General features: G+C 36.3%; 3 protein-coding genes across 4 annotated transcripts; 2 read left to right on the top strand and 1 right to left on the bottom strand.

The window, feature by feature from the left end:
- Positions 1 to 558: 558 nt before the first annotated feature.
- Positions 559 to 7302, top strand: LOC125813270 (uncharacterized). 2 transcript variants are annotated; one of them, XM_049492762.1, is made up of 10 exons: positions 559 to 1042; positions 1439 to 1525; positions 2035 to 2987; positions 4089 to 4177; positions 4296 to 4399; positions 4482 to 4581; positions 4990 to 5065; positions 5163 to 5277; positions 5356 to 5887; positions 6678 to 7302. In XM_049492762.1, the coding sequence occupies exons 1-10, from the start codon at positions 757 to 759 to the stop codon at positions 7165 to 7167; spliced, it is 2832 nt and encodes a 943-aa protein (XP_049348719.1). In that variant the 5' UTR covers positions 559 to 756; the 3' UTR covers positions 7168 to 7302. The 2 variants fall into 2 exon arrangements, with proteins under 2 accessions (XP_049348719.1, XP_049348720.1); XM_049492763.1 differs by having other exon boundaries at positions 768 to 1042; positions 1428 to 1525.
- Positions 7303 to 8371: 1069 nt separating this feature from the next.
- On the bottom strand, positions 8372 to 10062 carry LOC125813292 (60S ribosomal protein L36-2-like). The gene is made up of 4 exons (XM_049492790.1): positions 10005 to 10062; positions 9769 to 9867; positions 8664 to 8863; positions 8372 to 8543 (listed from the first exon to the last, which is right to left on the bottom strand). Exons 2-4 carry the CDS (start codon positions 9862 to 9864, stop codon positions 8513 to 8515), a joined length of 327 nt encoding a protein of 108 aa, XP_049348747.1. The 5' UTR covers positions 9865 to 9867; positions 10005 to 10062; the 3' UTR covers positions 8372 to 8512.
- Positions 10063 to 13346: 3284 nt separating this feature from the next.
- LOC125813315 (uncharacterized) lies at positions 13347 to 17673 on the top strand. Its single transcript, XM_049492809.1, has 5 exons — positions 13347 to 14124; positions 14545 to 14603; positions 15505 to 15633; positions 16114 to 16249; positions 17276 to 17673. Exons 1-5 carry the CDS (start codon positions 13417 to 13419, stop codon positions 17600 to 17602), a joined length of 1359 nt encoding a protein of 452 aa, XP_049348766.1. The 5' UTR covers positions 13347 to 13416; the 3' UTR covers positions 17603 to 17673.
- Positions 17674 to 17990: the final 317 nt, after the last annotated feature.

The following is a 17990-nucleotide window of genomic DNA, read 5'->3' as shown; positions in this document are numbered from 1 at the left end:
ATAAAATAAAAAAACTTATCAAAATTGTTATCTTGAGACTCTATCTCATGAAACTTCCTTTAAATCTAATTAATTATCAATCCACTAATTTAATTGATTTCATTTTGATTTTGTGAAATGACAAGTACTTTCTCGTTCCATATTAGTTGTTACGTTTTTCTTTTACATATCCTTTAATACATTGTCAAGTATTTTGAGAATAACATCTTTAATACATTGACAAGGCAAAATGAAAAAAAAAAATCATTAATTCTATTTAAATTTTGTGAATTGACAAGTATTTTGAGAATAACAGTTTTAATAATATTGACATTAAAAGTATTTTTAATAATCTCGACAACAAATACGGAACAAAGTATATTTTCAGGATTGCAGAAATGCTACGCCTCGTATTTCAACAAATGAAAGCGTATAACCAGTAACTGGTAATTCAGTTAGTCTCCGCTAGCAGCTTTTATACATAGCTGTAGCACTAAGAATAGGAAAAAAAGAAAATACAAAAACTTTGGTATATAATAAAGATAAGATAAAACAAAGGGATGGTGAAAAGTACTCTCTTTCTCCATAAACCCTAAATTTTCTCACTTCCAAAGTTCTTAACACAATTTCTGTAATTGTATCTTATTCAGTTTTTTCATATATGCAGAGGCAAATTAGGGAAGATAATCATTTGAAGCATTATTGATAAACCTCAATCATTACTATTATAAACCCTAATTATCAATTGGGGGATTTTGTTGAAATTTCAAAAAAAAAATGAGTACTTTGACTACAACATGGTGTCCAAACTCTTTTCAGCTTCGGTTAGCATTCAGAAGCAAAAAGCCGTCGGCAGTTTTTGCAGGAATGCGTGTCGGCAAGCTGGATTATCGTGGGGTTCGTTTGGTTTCGATTACTATGAATAGTGTGTCAAATGGTGGAGTGGAAAAAACAAGTGCAGGAGGTGTAAATTCGACTGCTTCAGCAGATGGCTTCTCTGGATGGTCTGGAGCTGATGGTGCTGAGAAACCTAGTGACTCACAGGGGAAGAAGTCCATCGCTGGTGAGTGCGTTATAATAGACGATATTATTTAGTTTGAATTGAGGCTTAGTCAGTTGGTAATGGTGTGTATCAGTTGAAAATGTAGAAATAGTTTTGGGGAATATCTGATTTGTTGTTAAGATAAAATATTGAGTATTGGAAAAAAGGGGTTTAAATTTGCAAAATGGATATTGAAAATCTGTATATGATACAGCTCGTATATCTGAAAGCATTCTGCATTGTTCATGACATATAGTGATTTTTTCAAATGGAATCTGTTTAATTTTCTGGCTCTGCATTGAAGATTGGGAAGTAGGTGCAAATGACAGCAGAATGCATAGTAATTTTTTTAAAACAGCAGGTCTGTCTTTGGTTCTTTTGCGGACTGATAACACTTTTGAAGTAGCTTATTTTCAGGGATGGTGGGAGCAGGAGCAGCTGGTATTATCCTTGTGTCTGGCCTTACCTTTGCTGCATTGTCAATAAGCAGACGGAGTTCAACAAGTGAGTTCAGTATTTTCTGCTAATTATGACGACCAAGTGATTTCTGTCAAAAGTTAGTGGTGGAATGTTTCTTCAAGTAATGATGACTGGAAAACCTGATTACATTTGTAAAATATCATGTGTATGATAAGTAGACAATGTGAACAATTTGAGTTGACCTAAGTTTGGCATGTATGCATTAAGAGGTTTCTTGCACGAAGTATTGGGGACTTGTCAATTATGGACCCCTTCAAGTCCCGTTTTGCTTTTGAAAGATTGATATCATTAGTCTGTGATGTTTGGGGAGAGTGGTTACACTGAAGCTTAATATTTGAGATATTGCCCAATAATCAATAGAGTAAACTAATATGTTGAATAGTGAATAATATGTATATGATTTATAATGTGTGTTTGGATGCATAATTTTACTGCTCGTGACTTTAGAAAATGCACATCCTGTTCAGAAGTGGTATCTTCCTTTGAGAGCTTCTTGCTAGTTAGATTCATAATTTGCAAGTTCATGTACACAGGAATTAAACAGCAGATGGAGCCCTTAACAACACAGGAAGAAATGTCAATCGATTCTGACAATCATAATGACACAGTTCAAGAGGAGAATGTTTTAGGTGATAATGAATTCAAAGATAATAGCGGTGAAGAGTTCCAGGCAAGTAGAATTAGTGAGGATACTGATGATGGCAATCCATCCAGTGTTGGTGTCTTCGTTGATGAGAGTCACGAGACCCATATTCAGAATGATTTGGATGACAGGAAAGCTAGTGATGATGCAGTAGTTGCTAGTGAAGCCATATCTGAATCCCCTGAAGCAACCTTTGTCATGTCAAGCTATGAAAGTGAGGAAGATAGTCTTGGTGCTGGAAAACCAGAACCAACAACTGAACCAGAACAGAAGAACTATAATGATGACGAAGTTGCTGCTGCATCAGTTATAAGTCCAAATTCAACATATGAAATTGATGACCAGGTGGGAGTATCTAGTTTGGAAGGACCAGGACACTCCGAAATTTCATTGGACTCCCCTCCTATTGAGCCTTCTAACCTCAACACTGCTGTTAATCCGCAATCAGAAGCACTTTTAGAACCCATGATTACACGCGAAGTGTATGCAGACACTCAAAGCTCATTTTCCACCACCAATGTTGACCTGACCGAAATGCTGGAGGTTCCAAGTGATGGAGATAAGTCATCTTTTGAAGTGCATAAGTCAAACAGAGACGAAGTGCCTGGTACAGCTTCGGTTTCAACAACAGCTTATGACCATCTTGGAAACGATTTTAAGGATATGCATGCAAGCAGATCATCTTTTAACTCAACGGATCCTGGTGATGTCTTTACTTCTGCTGGTATTCCTGCTCCATCTACTATTTCTCCAGCTCTGCAGGCACCTCCAGGAAGGGTTTTGGTTCCTGCTTCGTTTGATCAAGTCCAAGGTCAAGCGCTCTCAGCATTACAAGCTTTGAAGGTATTAGATAATTACTTCATCGAGTTCAATCGTATTGCTCAAGTTACTTCGTGTTGATATTTTTCACTTGGATAACTCTGGTATATAAGCTCTTCCCTTTCTTCATGGTAAGTGTTTCTCTGAGAGGAACTGATGAGAGAGGTTAGCAAAAGTATTATGTAAAACCAGAAAAAATAAACTGATAAGGAAATATCCTTCTTGCGTTATTTCCTATTATAAATGTTCATCAGAAGAGTGTCTCTTCCTTTTGACGACAGGGTGGTTATTGTTGTTTCTGTCAACTATCTTTACCATCATGTTAGTCTTTGTCCACAGTCCGTCTTATCTTTCTCTTAGATCAGGTCTGAGGAGGGCTTCTCCCTCCTGTGATTAAAGCCTTGAAGTTGACTGCCTGGTATATCTTAAATGAGACTGCAGAAACCAATGCTTATATAATCAGAGGACTGGTCAATTGTGTGGGCTCGTAATTAGAACTGTAATTTGAGAAGCACCGTAAGTAGCAAACTAGATCAAGTACGCTAGTGCCTTGCAACTTTGTTGGATATCTAGGCATCTCCAAGTGCTAGATTGCAATAATATGGCATGGGAAAAAACCACCTTAGTTCTTTTCCCGGGAGGTAGGGGTAAGGTGCAGTACACGCTACCCTCCCCTGACCCACTTGTGAGATTACACTGGGTATGTTGTTGTTGGGAAAAAAAGAGAACTACGGTGATTTATTCCCATCTGCTATGTCTTGGTAGGCAAAGTTACTAAAACTTGTGCTGGTGGGAAGTACCAAGTACATGGTAGAATAATCGAGTTGGCCCAAGTTGGCCTGAACTCCATCGTTAACAAAAAAGAGGTGACGTTGCAGGCTATGAATTTGACTTCTACCTTCCCTGGCCCTGCAGCCACCGAAAAGAGTATTCATGTACCTCCTCTTGACATCTTTTAAGATGAAAAGTCAGACATGTGTTGGTAAGAATATTTGGTCAGTCCTCCTTTAGTTGAATAAACCTATATGTGGTACACAAGGTCAAGGGGAGAAGTGTTCAATCCTGTGTTACTCACAGTTGTTCCAATATGTGTTTTGCATCTGGTTTTGAATCTTTAAGTTGTAGGTTATTGAGTCTGATGTTCAACCTGGAGATCTTTGCACTCGGCGTGAATATGCTCGTTGGTTGGTCTCTGCTAGTAGTGCTCTATCAAGGTATACCTGTCTCGTATATTCCCCAACATAACTGGTAGTCTTTTGTTTTACATTTGAAACACTGAAAAGTTAACTGACATACCTATTGAGGAAGTAAGGGTGCTTTTGATTACCACAGAACCACTGTCTCAAAGGTCTACCCTGCAATGTATATTGAGAATGTCACTGATCTTGCCTTCGATGATATTACTCCTGAGGATCCAGACTTCCCGTCTATACAAGGTAGAACTTCGAATCATCAATTTTTTTTGTTAAGTTCTGCTTGACATCGGGGCTACAGTCTTCTGAATGTGAACCTCTTTAGGTTTAGCCGAAGCAGGGTTACTTTCCAGCAAACTCTCAAGACGTGACATGCAGTCATCTTTGGATGATGACCAAAGTCCTGTCTTCTTCTGTCCTGAAAGGTATAATACTGCTCACAAATGCAATGTTGGACTTCTTTTAGGTGATCGCTCTCAAGAATCGATAATTCAACAGTATTTACAGGTGGAGACTGAGCTGATGAGTGTTATGAATTTCCACAGATAGATTTCTCTGTCTATCTCATGTACTACTTCCCTTTCCCTGATGAATTAAAAAATGTATCTCCTTTCGACTTTGTATGTTAGCACGGGTTATGGTTTCTTATATTTTTCTTGGATCTTATATTCGTTTAAGTTGCTGATCAGTGTTCCCATGATGTACTAGCGATAAAAGAACGATATCACTCCCAATGTTATTACTATTAACTTCATGGCATTGCTAATGTATTCTGATGCCAACTAACTTTCCTAGTCATTTCCTACTTGATGCATTAAAGTTCTGCATTGCAGTCCTTTATCACGTCAAGATCTTGTCAGCTGGAAGATGGCGATAGAGAAAAGACAGCTACCAATTGTTGACCAAAAGGTTGCATACAAATTGAAGAATGGGTGGTTTCTATTCTGTTTATTACACATAGTAAGTGACTATTCACTAATTTGGTACAATCTCTTTTCCTTGACAGTCCGTTCAGAGAGTCTCTGGGTTCATAGATGTTGACAAGATTCATCCAGATGCATGGCCTGCGCTGGTAGCTGACTTATCATCAGGTGAACAGGGAATAGTGGCCCTTGCATTTGGTGAGTACTATGAATTGTTTCTTATGAGGTGGGATCTGGGGAAGGGTAAGTTATGCTATGACTAACCTGTCAATACAGGGTACACAAGACTCTTCCAACCAGATAAACCTGTCACCAAAGCCCAAGCTGCTATTGCCCTAGCAACCGGTGAAGCTTCTGATATCGTTGGTGAGGAACTTGCACGCATTGAGGCTGAGTCAATGGCTGAAAAAGCTGTTTCAGCCCATAATGCTCTGTTAGCTGAAGTTGAGAAAGATGTGAATGCAAGTTTTGAGAAGGAACTCTTATTGGAAAGGGAAAAGATTGACGCAGTGGAGAAGTTGGCTGAGGAAGCAAGAAGAGAGTTGGAGAGTTTGAGAGCTCAGCGGGAGGAAGAGAATTTAGCATTAATGAAGGAACGTGCTGTTGTTGATTCAGAAATGGAAATTCTTTCCAGATTAAGACGCGATGTAGAGGAGCAATTACAGTCCCTTGTGAGCGACAAATTAGAGATCACCTATGATAAAGAGAGGATTGAAAAGCTTAGGAAAGATGCAGAATTTGAAACCCAAGAGATAGCACGTTTGCAGCATGAGCTGGAGGTTGAGAGAAAAGCATTATCCTTGGCTAGGTAAGAAATGTATCATCTTAAATGTTTTTCTAGTTCATCTTAATTACAGTGTTGATTCACCACATTCAAATGGCTCACCAAGGAGGATTTAACCTGCCTACTAGTTAGTGACAATCCCACAGTTCAATAGTCGTTTGTTATCACTGACTGAAAATTAGTTCAATAATATATTGATATTTGAGTATTCTGAGGAAGCTGTGACAATATCATGTATCATTAGAGTTGGTTACTAGTGCTACTCTGGCTTAAGTAATTCCTTGTCTCTGTGAAGGGGCTAATGAAATCTATCCCATTTTCTTCTTTCGATAATTTTGAAGTGTGTTCCTTGTCTTGCCTACACTGATATTTTGTTCAAACTCACTAATCATCATTGCCAATTAAACCGAGTATGAGGATTCTAATAACTCTTGATCCCGTGTTTAAGCTGTCACCTTTGTTGTCCTTGTAATTCTGGTTTTTTTCTGAACTTCTGGTTGATTTAGTATCATATAAAGCTGCATTTTCTGACGAATAGATTTTATGTGAAACTACCACCATCCATATTTCACTATATTTACCATAGGTAACTCTAGCATCTTTGATATTGACTGTAACTGTTGGTCTGTTGCTCCAGTCACGCAGATCCCTCCTAATTGCAAAATGACAAGTATTAAGGAACTTCCATCTGTGTAGGACTACATGTTGAAACTTTTGGCATATCATCTTTTATTTGCTGCAATAATTTCTTCCCTTTCCCCCTTCGTTCTTTGCATCTACAGTTGATTGATATTTATTTCAATATTGCAATTAGGACTTGGGCGGAAGATGAGGCTAAGAAAGCTAGAGAGCAAGCAAAAGCTTTGGAAGAGGCTAGAGACCGTTGGCAGAAGCAAGGCATCAAAGTGGTAGTTGACAATGACCTGCAAGAAGAAGCCAATGCTGGAGTTACATGGCAGAATGCTGGAAATGAGTCTGTTGAATCAACTGTTAATAGAGCTGAAACATTAGTGGACAAGCTCAAGGAAATGGCTGATACAGTGAGAGGGAAATCAAGAGAGACAATTCATATGATTATTGAAAAAATAATGTTGCTGATCACTATGCTTAAGGAGTGGGCATTAAAGGCAGGCAAGCAAACAGAGGAGTTAAAGGATGCTGCCATGTCGAAGATGGGCAACTCAGTACAAGGATTGCAGCAAAGCTCAGCTGAAGTTGGTTCAGCTCTCAAGGATGGTGTTAAGCGCTTCGCCGATGATTGCAGGGGCGGAGTTGAGAAAATCTCACAGAAATTCAAGACATGAAAATTGTGTTATATGAAAGACTCTTGTATCCTTTTTTGCCATTTTGGTCAATAAATTCTCTGATTGGAGCAGTCAATTTTGGCCCATATAAGCTGGTGGACATTGACATCCACCAGAAGAGAGTAATAAAAGAAACTCTGCGAGGTATCTATACCTTCCATCATCACATTGATTGTTTTAGCTTCTTAATTGTACTACATACATGTTTATGTTAGTACTGAACTTCTGAATTGTACTGTATGCGTCCTCTTAACAAAAGAATGATGAAAGAAGACGTGATAGTCCTCCTCCTCTGGACAACACACAAAGAAAAGAGAGATTGATTACAAAAGCTAACGATTTCAAATTTTCATTTTAAAAGATGGTGCTGCGTCTATTCATCTCACTGTGACTCATCAATATAGAGTACATGTGTGAATGTGCAATAACTAATAATTTGCAAGGGATAACAGTCTATGTAAATAAAGAGGTAATATGAGAATTGGTGTAAACACTGGGGTCCTTCACTCGTTTGGTTACAATGATTAAGGATAAGTATTTTCTGGTATAAAATGTGGGTTTACCTCATCACCGTTCTATCGAAATTTTGATTTCAATGAATAATTTTAAAATACAAGAGTGATGCAAGGATACAAAATCTCGAGAAAAAAAAGTACAAATAGTCCTTGCTAAGTCAAATCCTTTGAATTTACATCAACATAAAAAGAATTTTATATATTCTTCATCTTCTCCAATTTTATAAGAGCTTACTTTTTGACAGTTTTATTCTTAACACAAATACTAACTTGAATGAATTCAGACGGTTAGAAAGTATTGTAACGATACTAATATTATTACTAGTAGATGTATAGTGCTGCATTTAAAAAATGCCAAAAAATCTGACTCAAACTAGTTAGCAATAAAAATAAAAAAACTTCAACGTTTTAAATTAACCAAAGAATTATAGGATTGGTGTGGTACTCACTCAAGACAGTACTTTGAACTTGTTTGAGGCCATTGAATTTGGAGGGAGGAAAAAACGAAAGTATGAGTATGTTTTAAGGGAATAAACATATTGTTCTCAAGTATAGGGAAAACCTAGGTCAACTTCACAGGGAAGTGAGCAAAGTATAAGCCACCGCCACCACAAAGAGCAAGGAGTAACACAATTTAACAAAAATATAAAATACAGAACATAACTAGAGTGTAGACTTGAACTTGAAAGTTGAGCAAAATGTCACAATCTTAATGAAAATTCAAAGCCATAATTGTGTCAAGTCTAGAGAATTTTATAGCTAATTCAAAAAGATCATGTATAATAACTAATAAACTCAGTTCCTCAATTGTCAAAATATGGATAAAGACTTCACTTCTTCTTTTCACCACCTCCAGTGGCCCTGCACACAAGGAGAAGAAGAAAGAAATATTAGTCAGGGTAATGCACAATCTTCTTCAGAGATAGGAAAATAATAATCTGACTTCACTCTTAAAGAAAACAAATAATCACAAGACATCACCTCATCTTACGGAGAACGCTAGACATCTCCTCTCTCTTCTTCTTTGCCCTCTTGTGGGTACCCAACTTCCTCTTGGCCACCTTCAATGCACGCTTGTCCTTGCCAACTTTAAGAAGCTCAGTAATCCTCTTCTCATATGGAGCAAATCCAGCAACTTCTCTGATGAGGTTCCTAACGAAGTGGATTCTTTTGCTTGTTTTCTGAATTAACATAGCAATTAGGCAACTGAATAAAATGTCACTAACAAACATTCATGCAAGCAAAGCATGGCATGCACATCCAAAACTGAAAGAGGTAATGCTGAATTTTCTAGCGAAAAAGGAAAAAGAAATACAGAAAGACCCTACCTACACAAATCACAATGTTGTTGTACACACTGGTTAATTTCCTTTTTTTATGAATGAAGATGTTATATTGTTGGCATCAAGACGATGCAATGAGGACAGGAGTAGGTACTACCTCCGTTACAGAATGTTCTATACCACGCGTACAGGAACCTAACACAAAAAGCATAAAATAGGCCATAGAAGCCAGTAGTCGTTTTGACTTTTTACTTATCAATATCAGACACTAAGAACTCATTTTACTCTCAGGTGAGGAATATTTGTATACCAATAGAAAAAGAATGAGTATTGGGTCTATTTGAGTAAAAGAGCATTTTTATTGATCAGACTGTACTCTCCCCATCCCCATTCAAGAAATGCTATTTACACACAAACCTACAACACTAATGTTTAAAGCATACACACACTTAGGCCCATCCTCTATCAAATGACAAACTAAACAGTTAATGTTACGAAGAATGAGCTCCATTACACTCCACACATCTCTAACTCTTCTAGAATAAATTGAATACACAAACTCTAAACTTTGATATATCATATGTATCCATTATCCGAGATAGGCGTAAAATCAATGTTCCGAACAAAAATAAAAGCTACACATATTACTTAATGGCTAATGCAGAATTCATACTGATAGTCTCACTGAGTTAGTTTTCGTGATTTAAAATAAAATAAACCTAAATTTAAATATTCAATCTAAACCATTATAAGCCGAAATCGAGTACAGTAATCAACAATCTATAGAATGAATGAAAAATTACCCCTTTTCTGTCAGAAGGGCGTGGAGCTAGCTCCTTCTTGGTTACAATGTGTCCTTTGTTCAATCCCACGGCTAATCCTGTGTTCGGCGGCGCCATCCCCTGCTTTAACAATCATACAGCAAAAACAAAATCAATTTTAAATATTTTTGCAAATGATTAACAGATTGTTCAACCCTTCTACTGGTTTCAACATCACATCAAGCTTTTAGCACAAAGAAAGAGTGAAAGCTGCTTACCTTCGATTTTTGCTCGATCTGCTGAGAGTCTTGAGGCGGGTGATAAGCTGAAACTAGGGTTTTAGGTTTTTTATATACCAAGGCCACGATTATGAGGGTAATATAGTAATTCAAAGGCTTCGCAAGGACTTAGGGTTTGGGCCGTTTGGACTTGGACCTTTATTACTCACAATTGTTGCAATTGAAAATAAAGCCCAATAGGTTGTAGGCCCATGCTCACCAAAATCTCATGGGCCATTTGCACAAAGCCTTTATTTTGGTGTATGTAATCTTTAATTTTTGTGTGTCGATCTTTAATTCTTATCTTTTAACATTTTAATTCAATTAACAAAAAAAGGGTGCAAAATGCCTTTAACAATGGAAAAAAAATGCAAGACAGAAGAAAATTCGTGAGGCATAAATTTAGTAGCATAAGTTATGCCCCAAACATTGGTTCAATGACACAAATTATGGTTTCAGGTATGAGTTTAGTAGCACAAGTTGGTGTGTTGTTCGTTTTAACGATAGACTCCAAGCGTGATTTTGATTCTCAATTTGATTTTATGTTCTGGAATGAATATGTTCTAAAGAAATACATGTCTATACTGAAATGGGACTGGTTCACAGTAATGAATGGTGGTATCGGTCGGGGAAATCACAACACTCGTTCCCGCAGCCTTTGTTGCCGCTAATAGACTCAAAAGTAAGAGCATGAAAAGTTGTTTTAAACAAAAAAGGCTTTCAAATAGAATAAGCTATTATAACAGTCTTTGTCATCAAAGGAAAATGAAATCATACCTTAGTTTAGAACATACCTACTCATCAATATAATAATTTTATTATTAATAATAGCTCAAAATATTATTAATTCAGAATTTTTCTTATAAAACAGCATATTCTAGAGGGTAGGTAAGGATCTTATAAATATTATCGGTAGGGTCAAACCCATCTTCGATTTGATACATTATTTGTGTGATCCCTATTTCTCTGTAAATCAAAACTTTATCCTATTTATTTTGAACTGATAGATCTATACTACTCTTATTTATTTGTTTTTGGTTTGATGCTAACTTATTTGGATGGTTATTCCATATTGTGTTGGGGTGTTAATTTAAATATATTATTTATTTTACTTTTATGTTGATTTTGCTTATTCTTTACTAATTAGATTATCGTTTTATCATATATTTTTTATAATAATTATATATTGTATTTTATTTTTCTTGTATGTTCATTTTTGAATTGTAATATCGAAGAGTCAAACTTTGATTACAATCGCAAAGATATGAGAATTTGCGACTTACAATTTGGAGGCGAAGAATTCTTCACTTGCGGAACACTTGCGGATCATCACTTAAGAATTTTTTTTAAAATATATTTTCTCCCTATTTTTGGTCTATGAAGACTTCTTTATATAGGTGTGACTTAGGGGTTTGAGAGTTTGGTCTCCAAGTAACTTTAGAACATTTTGGATTTGAAAAGCATGAGCTAAGCTCGACTTTTCAATTAAACAGACTAATTCAAATGTAATTCAAACTTCATTTAAGTTATATAATTTCAGCTTCAATATATTAACAAATAATTTGACTTGATTAACATATCATGAATTTAAAATTTAATATAAATTTATCAATAAAACTTCACAATTATCTATTCAAACATTATGTTTATCAAAATAATATAATCGTCGGAGAAATCTACTTTTTTCTTTTCAATTTAAATTTATAAGTTAAGCACTTTGTGAAATTAATTTTTCCTTTACATCCGTGTGTCAATAATATACGAATCACTGTCATTTTTTAATGAAAGAAGTATTGAACACATCTGTAAATTTAGCGTAAATTATTAGTTTCATTCCGAACTATTGATAGTCTTAAAACACTCATATCTACATGACTACCTAAACTTAGATACACCGATCTGTCACATGACATAACAAGTAGTCTCAAACTCTCGTAGGAGCATTGACTCTTAATGAAAAAAAAAGTGTTAAAAATACTTCTAAACTTGGCGAGAATTTAGGGGTGTATTTCATTGATGTTGCAAGATAAGAGATATTTTTAAATTCAGTTAATCAAGTAAATAAGTGTTCACCCCTAAACTTGACGAGAATTTATGATGTATTTCACTCTTATTGCAAGATTAAATGTATTTTTAAATTTAGCTAATTAAGTAAATAAGTGTTTTTAAGACTATTAATTATTCAGAGATAAAACTAATAATTTACGGAAAATTAATTGTTCAGAGATAAAACTAATAATTTACGGAAACTAAGGTGTTTTCAATATTCTCTCTGTTTCAATCACAAAATCTGTACTCATATTGAATGGGTTGTTCTGGAAATTGAATGTGTAGAATTTCTCTTCTCAGTGTGAATTTTCCACCATAGATTTGGTTACTATAAAAGGTATAACAGGTTGAAATTTTGTTCCTTCAACCCTTTTCCAATTTTCTCTTGAGATTTGTCAGTTTCCCTTAAACCACTGCACTCTTGGAGATTTATGGAGAAACAGAGGTAGAAAAAGACAACAAAAACACCGTTCAGTGAAGGAGTAAATTTTATCATGGGCCTCTAAATACTCAATATATTAGCCGAGTCCAAGTTGACTTTCAACAACTCAGCAATAGTTGGTACACATGTGTCCTGATTTCATTTGATTATTTTAATTTCTGGCTCAGTTGTGGGGTGATTGCTATTGCTAAGAAGTGAGAATCCACAGCATTGACTTCAGAATTCTCATCAACACTTGAATCTGCTACTTGGGTGTCTCAAGTTTTATGCAAATTCTGAGGTTCAGTAGCCTTAAGGTGAATGATCCAATTTAGGTAATGTTTTCAATGTTGAAGAGTTAAAGGTGTTGTCTTTGTACTGTTATTTTCCCCTAATCATAGTTTGTGTTATTGGGTATTAATGGAAATTTTAAATGTTTGAAGAAAGGATCTTTCTTGATGCTTGTAGAACTTCCTTATTTAGATTTAGTTTTTGGCTCAAAATTAGACACTCTTTGCATGAGTTTTTCAAGATTCATGGATTTAAATGATTGTTCATATGAATGTCATTGGGGGAATAAGTCTTTTCAGGCTGTTTAGAGACTTGTACTCTCAGTTTAGTGTAAGATTGTTGAGATTCTCTAGTTTCAAGGAAATCCTAGTTTACATCTGAAATGAGCTCAATTGGAACAGAGTGGATGTTGAAGATTCATATAGCCAACCCCAACTAGTTTGAGATTTTGGCGTAGTTGATTGACTGATCATTGATATTCGTTTGAATGATTGTGAACTTCTAATTTAAGTTGTGGGCATTGGGGCTTTTATATTATGGTATCTTTGAACTTATTATCTGCTATGTTAATCTTGCAGACTTTGACTATGCTGCTAGTTAGTCTCAAGGACATTCTTAATCAACAGTCTAACAACTAGGCCATAGGCAATAATGTCTGTTCTCTGTGGTTTACCCCCTCTCCTTGAATGTGTATACTGTGTAGCTTGTGCCCGCTGGGCATGGAAGCGGTGCCTCCATAGTGCAGGACATGACAGCGAAAATTGGAGTGTTGCCACGGCTGAAGAATTTGAACCTGTCCCTAGGCTATGCCGATACATATTGGCTGTATATGAAGATGATCTTAGACAACCTCAGTCGGAACCACCTGAAGGATATGGAGTTAATCCAGATTGTTTAATTGTGAAGAAAAACTATCCAGATACCGGTGGTCGAGCACCACCATATCTCTTATATCTGGATCATGATCATGCTGACATAGTTCTTGCTATTAGAGGTCTTAATTTGGCGAAGGAGAGTGATTATGCAGTCTTGTTGGACAATAAGCTGGGCAAACGGAAATTTGATGGTGGGTATGTTCACAATGGCTTATTAAAAGCAGCTGGATTGGTGTTAAATGCCGAATGTGAGATCATGAAGCAATTGCTGGAGAAATATCCAAACTATACCTTAACAATTACCGGACATTCACTTGGGTCAGGTGTAGCAGCGTTATTGACAATGGTGATAGCACAAAATCTTGACAAGCTGGGCAATATTGATAGGAAAAGAATCAGGTGCTTTGCTATTGCACCAGCTAGATGTATGTCACTGAATCTGGCAGTGAGATATGCAGATGTCATCAACTCCATTGTGCTTCAGGCAAGTTCTACATACATCACTTTGAACATTCTTAAGTCTTATCTCTCTAGATGGATACTCTTGGTGTGGAAGCATGTAGCTTTCTACATTTTGTAGTTTCAAGGCCTTGTCAATTTAGTTAACTGTCAAGTCTCATCCACTCTGCATAAATAAGCAGATCATGTCCTTTCTTCTGCCTGTGTGCTCTCAGTCTTTCTTACAATGGGAGGTCGATTTATAGGCTTTGGAATCTGTACCTAGGAATCAAGGAGCTTCATTTATTGTATATAATGGTTGCAAATGTTTGCATTATCTTTCGATGTCTATTTTGAAGTCAATTATCAATGTCTACTGGTCTTTTAGTCTGCCTTAGAAGTTTTTCTCCCATTGTGCGCGCTGCAATCTTTTTCAATCTAACTCCATCTTCTCTTTCTTTATTAGGATGATTTCTTGCCACGGACAGCAACCCCCTTGGAAGATATATTCAAGTCACTATTCTGGTAAAACATAGTTAAATTTGATATTGTACTTGCTTTCAAAAGTCTATTACCTCACAGTGTTATTGAAGGAGAAAACGCAAAAAAAACTGTTAGGTCCACTGGGCTTTAAGCGCAAGCAAGTTGGCTTAAATGAAGAAAGACAAATGGAGAAAAAAATACAAATTTGTATGTGTAGTTCAAGACTATTATTACAAACATGAATAACAAATATATGGTCAAAGAAACTGAAAAAAGATTACGAGAAAGAGAAATATCAATTATATGGCGTCGTCTCTTCAGGATTATGCTCATTGTGAAGGAAATTTGTGCCTTAGAGCCTTGGTGAAGACACTGCAGCGCCCGCTAAGCGACACGAAGCGCTTAACATGTTTTTGCCTCCTTGCTTCACGGCTTAATCGTACCTTTGACAACACCATCCCTCATTTGGAATAAGAATTTTGATTCCTCATTTAGTTACTATCTTAAGAGGCACTGGATGGGTTGTGTCCCATCAACTAGGAAACTTGAGTCCTCTTTTTGTTTCTACTTCCAGGCTTTTTTCATATCCCCTTCACTGTGTTTAAACCCCAGTTAACTTGGTAAAACTTTATGTTTGTGTGAAAATCCAATTTAGTATTTAAGGAAACAGAACCATGTTTTTGTAAAGTGTCATTACCTACAAGCTGTGGAAAGTGGAAACAACCTCTTGCAGAAATGCAGGGTAAGACTGCGTACAATAGACCCTTGTGTGTTCTCCCCTTCCCCGGACCCTGCACATAGCGGGACATTAGTGCACCGAGCTTCCCTTAGTATAGCAGTCATTAAGTGGAGGATCCAATATTTTAGATGCCTTTTTACATTCTAACGTTTGCTCTTCATGAATAACCTCATTTATTTTCATTTGCTTGTTTATTTTTTGCAGTTTACCATGCCTCTTATGCCTAAGGTGCATGAGAGATACATGCATCTCAGAAGAGAAGATGCTCAAGGATCCACGAAGGCTTTACGCCCCAGGTCGCCTCTACCACATTGTTGAGAGGAAACCTTTTAGGTATTTTCAGACTTATAGGATGTGCTACATTAAATTGTCTTAAGTTGTTTATATAATATGGCCTGCCTATGTATGTGGATAACATTTCTATGATGGTGTGTAAGAATAAGCCTTTCTATGTGTGGTGTTTGGGCCAGCTTGCATACCTTGAATATTCTACAGTGTACCTGCTATTTCTTCCAACATAGGTACCAGGTAATCTGCCCACCAAGGCTAGAATAAATGGAAATCACCTTTTGTTTTTTGTCTTCGCGGGGATCAGAACCATTTATTGTATTTTTTAGTTCTATACTATTATGTTTCTGTTTTGAGTAAAAGCATCTATTCCATCAAGTTTGTCATAAAGACCACCAAAATGGTTTGCCTAGTACAATACAATCAATAATGAACCATTTTACACTGCAGTGTTTTGTGGGCTACTATTAGGCACTTGATTGCAACCTCTGATTTCTTTAATTCCGTGTTTGTCCATTAAAACAGATGTGGACGATTTCCACCTGTTGTGAAGACTGCAGTTCCAGTGGATGGGAGATTTGAGCACATAGTTCTCTCTTGTAATGCTACTTCTGATCATGCAATTATCTGGATAGAGAGAGAAGCACGAAGGGCTTTGGAAGTAAGTTGTCTGCACTTCTTTGACAACTGATGGCTTGTAATTCCAAACAAATTGTCTTTGTACTTTACACGGTCATAGCCTTAGTTTTACTTCTAAAGATGTGCGAGCTTGGCTGTAGGCTATCTGGAATAGATATTCCATAAATTCATGGTTTTGCGTATGCCTGCTGCATTCTGCAATAGACACAACAGAAATTTAACTGCTGCACTAACTTTGAATTGAGATGGTTCAAAGCTCAAACTAGCACCAATATGTTCTGGAATTCACATCATGTGCTCTCCACCTTATCTTATCAAATGGTATTGTCCCCACTCCACCCTCGTAGGGCACTTGTGATCTACTTCCATCATCAGTTAAGATAGTTAATCAGTGCAATCCTTCTTGGCACTAGTTCATCACTCTTAAGGGTGGTTGAATACAAGTTGCAGTTCTCTTGCGTCTTGATAAAGATAGGGTAAACTTTTTTTCTCCGCACAAGTGGTCCATGCCTTTCACCTTATTAGTTGTTTCATCACTAAGTTGTGAAACTTAAAGCAGCAACCGTGGTTGCGTCTATTGGTTCCTTTAGCCTGTGGATTGATGCGTTCTTGTAATATGTAGTACTTGTGACTAGAAGTGTTGAAGAATTTTAGCAACTTATAAGCTCTTTGGAAATAATAAAGAGGATTTTATATAGCCAACTTTGACTTGCTTGGGATTGATGCATAGCTTATTAATAGATTTATAAGATCTTTAAATATCTATGGGAAGCTTTGGTAATCATTCATTTCTCTTACTCAAATATTGTCGCATTCATTTATGTTAATAGTTAGGACTTGAAATGTGAGAGTGATTTGACTTGAATATACTTTTAATGAACAGCTAGTATCTTGTGATTTCAATTGAATTGTAAAATGAATTTGCTACTCTATTCTATTATGTGCTACAAAAGAGCTCTTGTTTGTATCTGTGTTACCGCACAGTAGGTGTTCAAGCTTAAATCAGTTTCAACAGTTCTTCACATTCATATTTATTTTGTGCATCCAGTTGATGCAAGAGAGAGATCATGTAACGAAAATTCCAGCAAAGCAAAAGATGGAGCGACAACAGACATTAACTAGAGAGCACAACGAGGAGCATAAAGCTGCTCTACAGAGAGCTGTCACCTTGGCTGTTCCACATGCTTTTCCACCTTCTTTTTACGGAACTTTTGATGAACTAGACGAAGAACAGTCTGATACATCAGTCCGGGATTCATCCCCAGGGTCGTCAAGTAGAAGCAAAACCAAAGATAACTGGGATGAACTGATTGAGCGTCTATATGACAAGGATGAATCAGGTCATAAGATATTAAAAAGATCAAGATCCCAGTGATACACAATGTTGTAAACTCATCATTCTTTGATTAAACCATAATTCTTTTAATCTCATTTTGATTGACACTATGGTTCTTTCTTCTGTTTTTTTTTTTTTTTTTTTTGGTGTGTCAGCCTGTAAGGGCTTGTATCAATATAGAACTTTCAGAACATATGCTAAAATGGATGTATTTATTAGTCCTTTTTTTCTGTAAGATTATTATGTGTGAAGATTTTTTTCATGGAGAATTGCTAAATAGTTGAGCATCAGGTGTTAATTTAACTGCTGAAAATATTTCTTTGCACCATAGGATGAGTGCCACTATTTCTTATGCCCTAGACAATAATTTACACTATTTCTTTTTAATATGAAGTAATCTATAATTTTCGTCTTAGAGATAAAACAT

The sequence above is a fragment of the Solanum verrucosum genome, unplaced genomic scaffold (assembly GCF_900185275.1).
Source record: "Solanum verrucosum unplaced genomic scaffold, falcon-dt-bn FXZP01000189.1, whole genome shotgun sequence".
In the NCBI taxonomy this organism is placed as follows: Eukaryota; Viridiplantae; Streptophyta; class Magnoliopsida; order Solanales; family Solanaceae; genus Solanum; species Solanum verrucosum.
This window is presented reverse-complemented; position numbering and strand designations above follow the sequence as displayed.

Coding starts and splice junctions, on each gene's coding strand:
- LOC125813270 (XM_049492762.1), top strand. CDS start 757: ATGAGTACTTTGACTACAACATGGTGTCCAAACTCTTTTCAGCTTCGG. Junction 1,526..2,034: donor AAGCAGACGGAGTTCAACAA/GTGAGTTCAGTA, acceptor TCATGTACACAG/GAATTAAACAGCAGATGGAG. Junction 5,066..5,162: donor TACCAATTGTTGACCAAAAG/GTTGCATACAAA, acceptor TTTCCTTGACAG/TCCGTTCAGAGAGTCTCTGG.
- LOC125813292 (XM_049492790.1), bottom strand. CDS start 9,864: ATGGCGCCGCCGAACACAGGATTAGCCGTGGGATTGAACAAAGGACAC. Junction 8,864..9,768: donor GCCCTTCTGACAGAAAAGGG/GTAATTTTTCAT, acceptor ATGTTAATTCAG/AAAACAAGCAAAAGAATCCA. Junction 8,544..8,663: donor AGCGTTCTCCGTAAGATGAG/GTGATGTCTTGT, acceptor CCTTGTGTGCAG/GGCCACTGGAGGTGGTGAAA.
- LOC125813315 (XM_049492809.1), top strand. CDS start 13,417: ATGTCTGTTCTCTGTGGTTTACCCCCTCTCCTTGAATGTGTATACTGT. Junction 14,604..15,504: donor ATATTCAAGTCACTATTCTG/GTAAAACATAGT, acceptor TATTTTTTGCAG/TTTACCATGCCTCTTATGCC. Junction 16,250..17,275: donor AAGCACGAAGGGCTTTGGAA/GTAAGTTGTCTG, acceptor TTGTGCATCCAG/TTGATGCAAGAGAGAGATCA.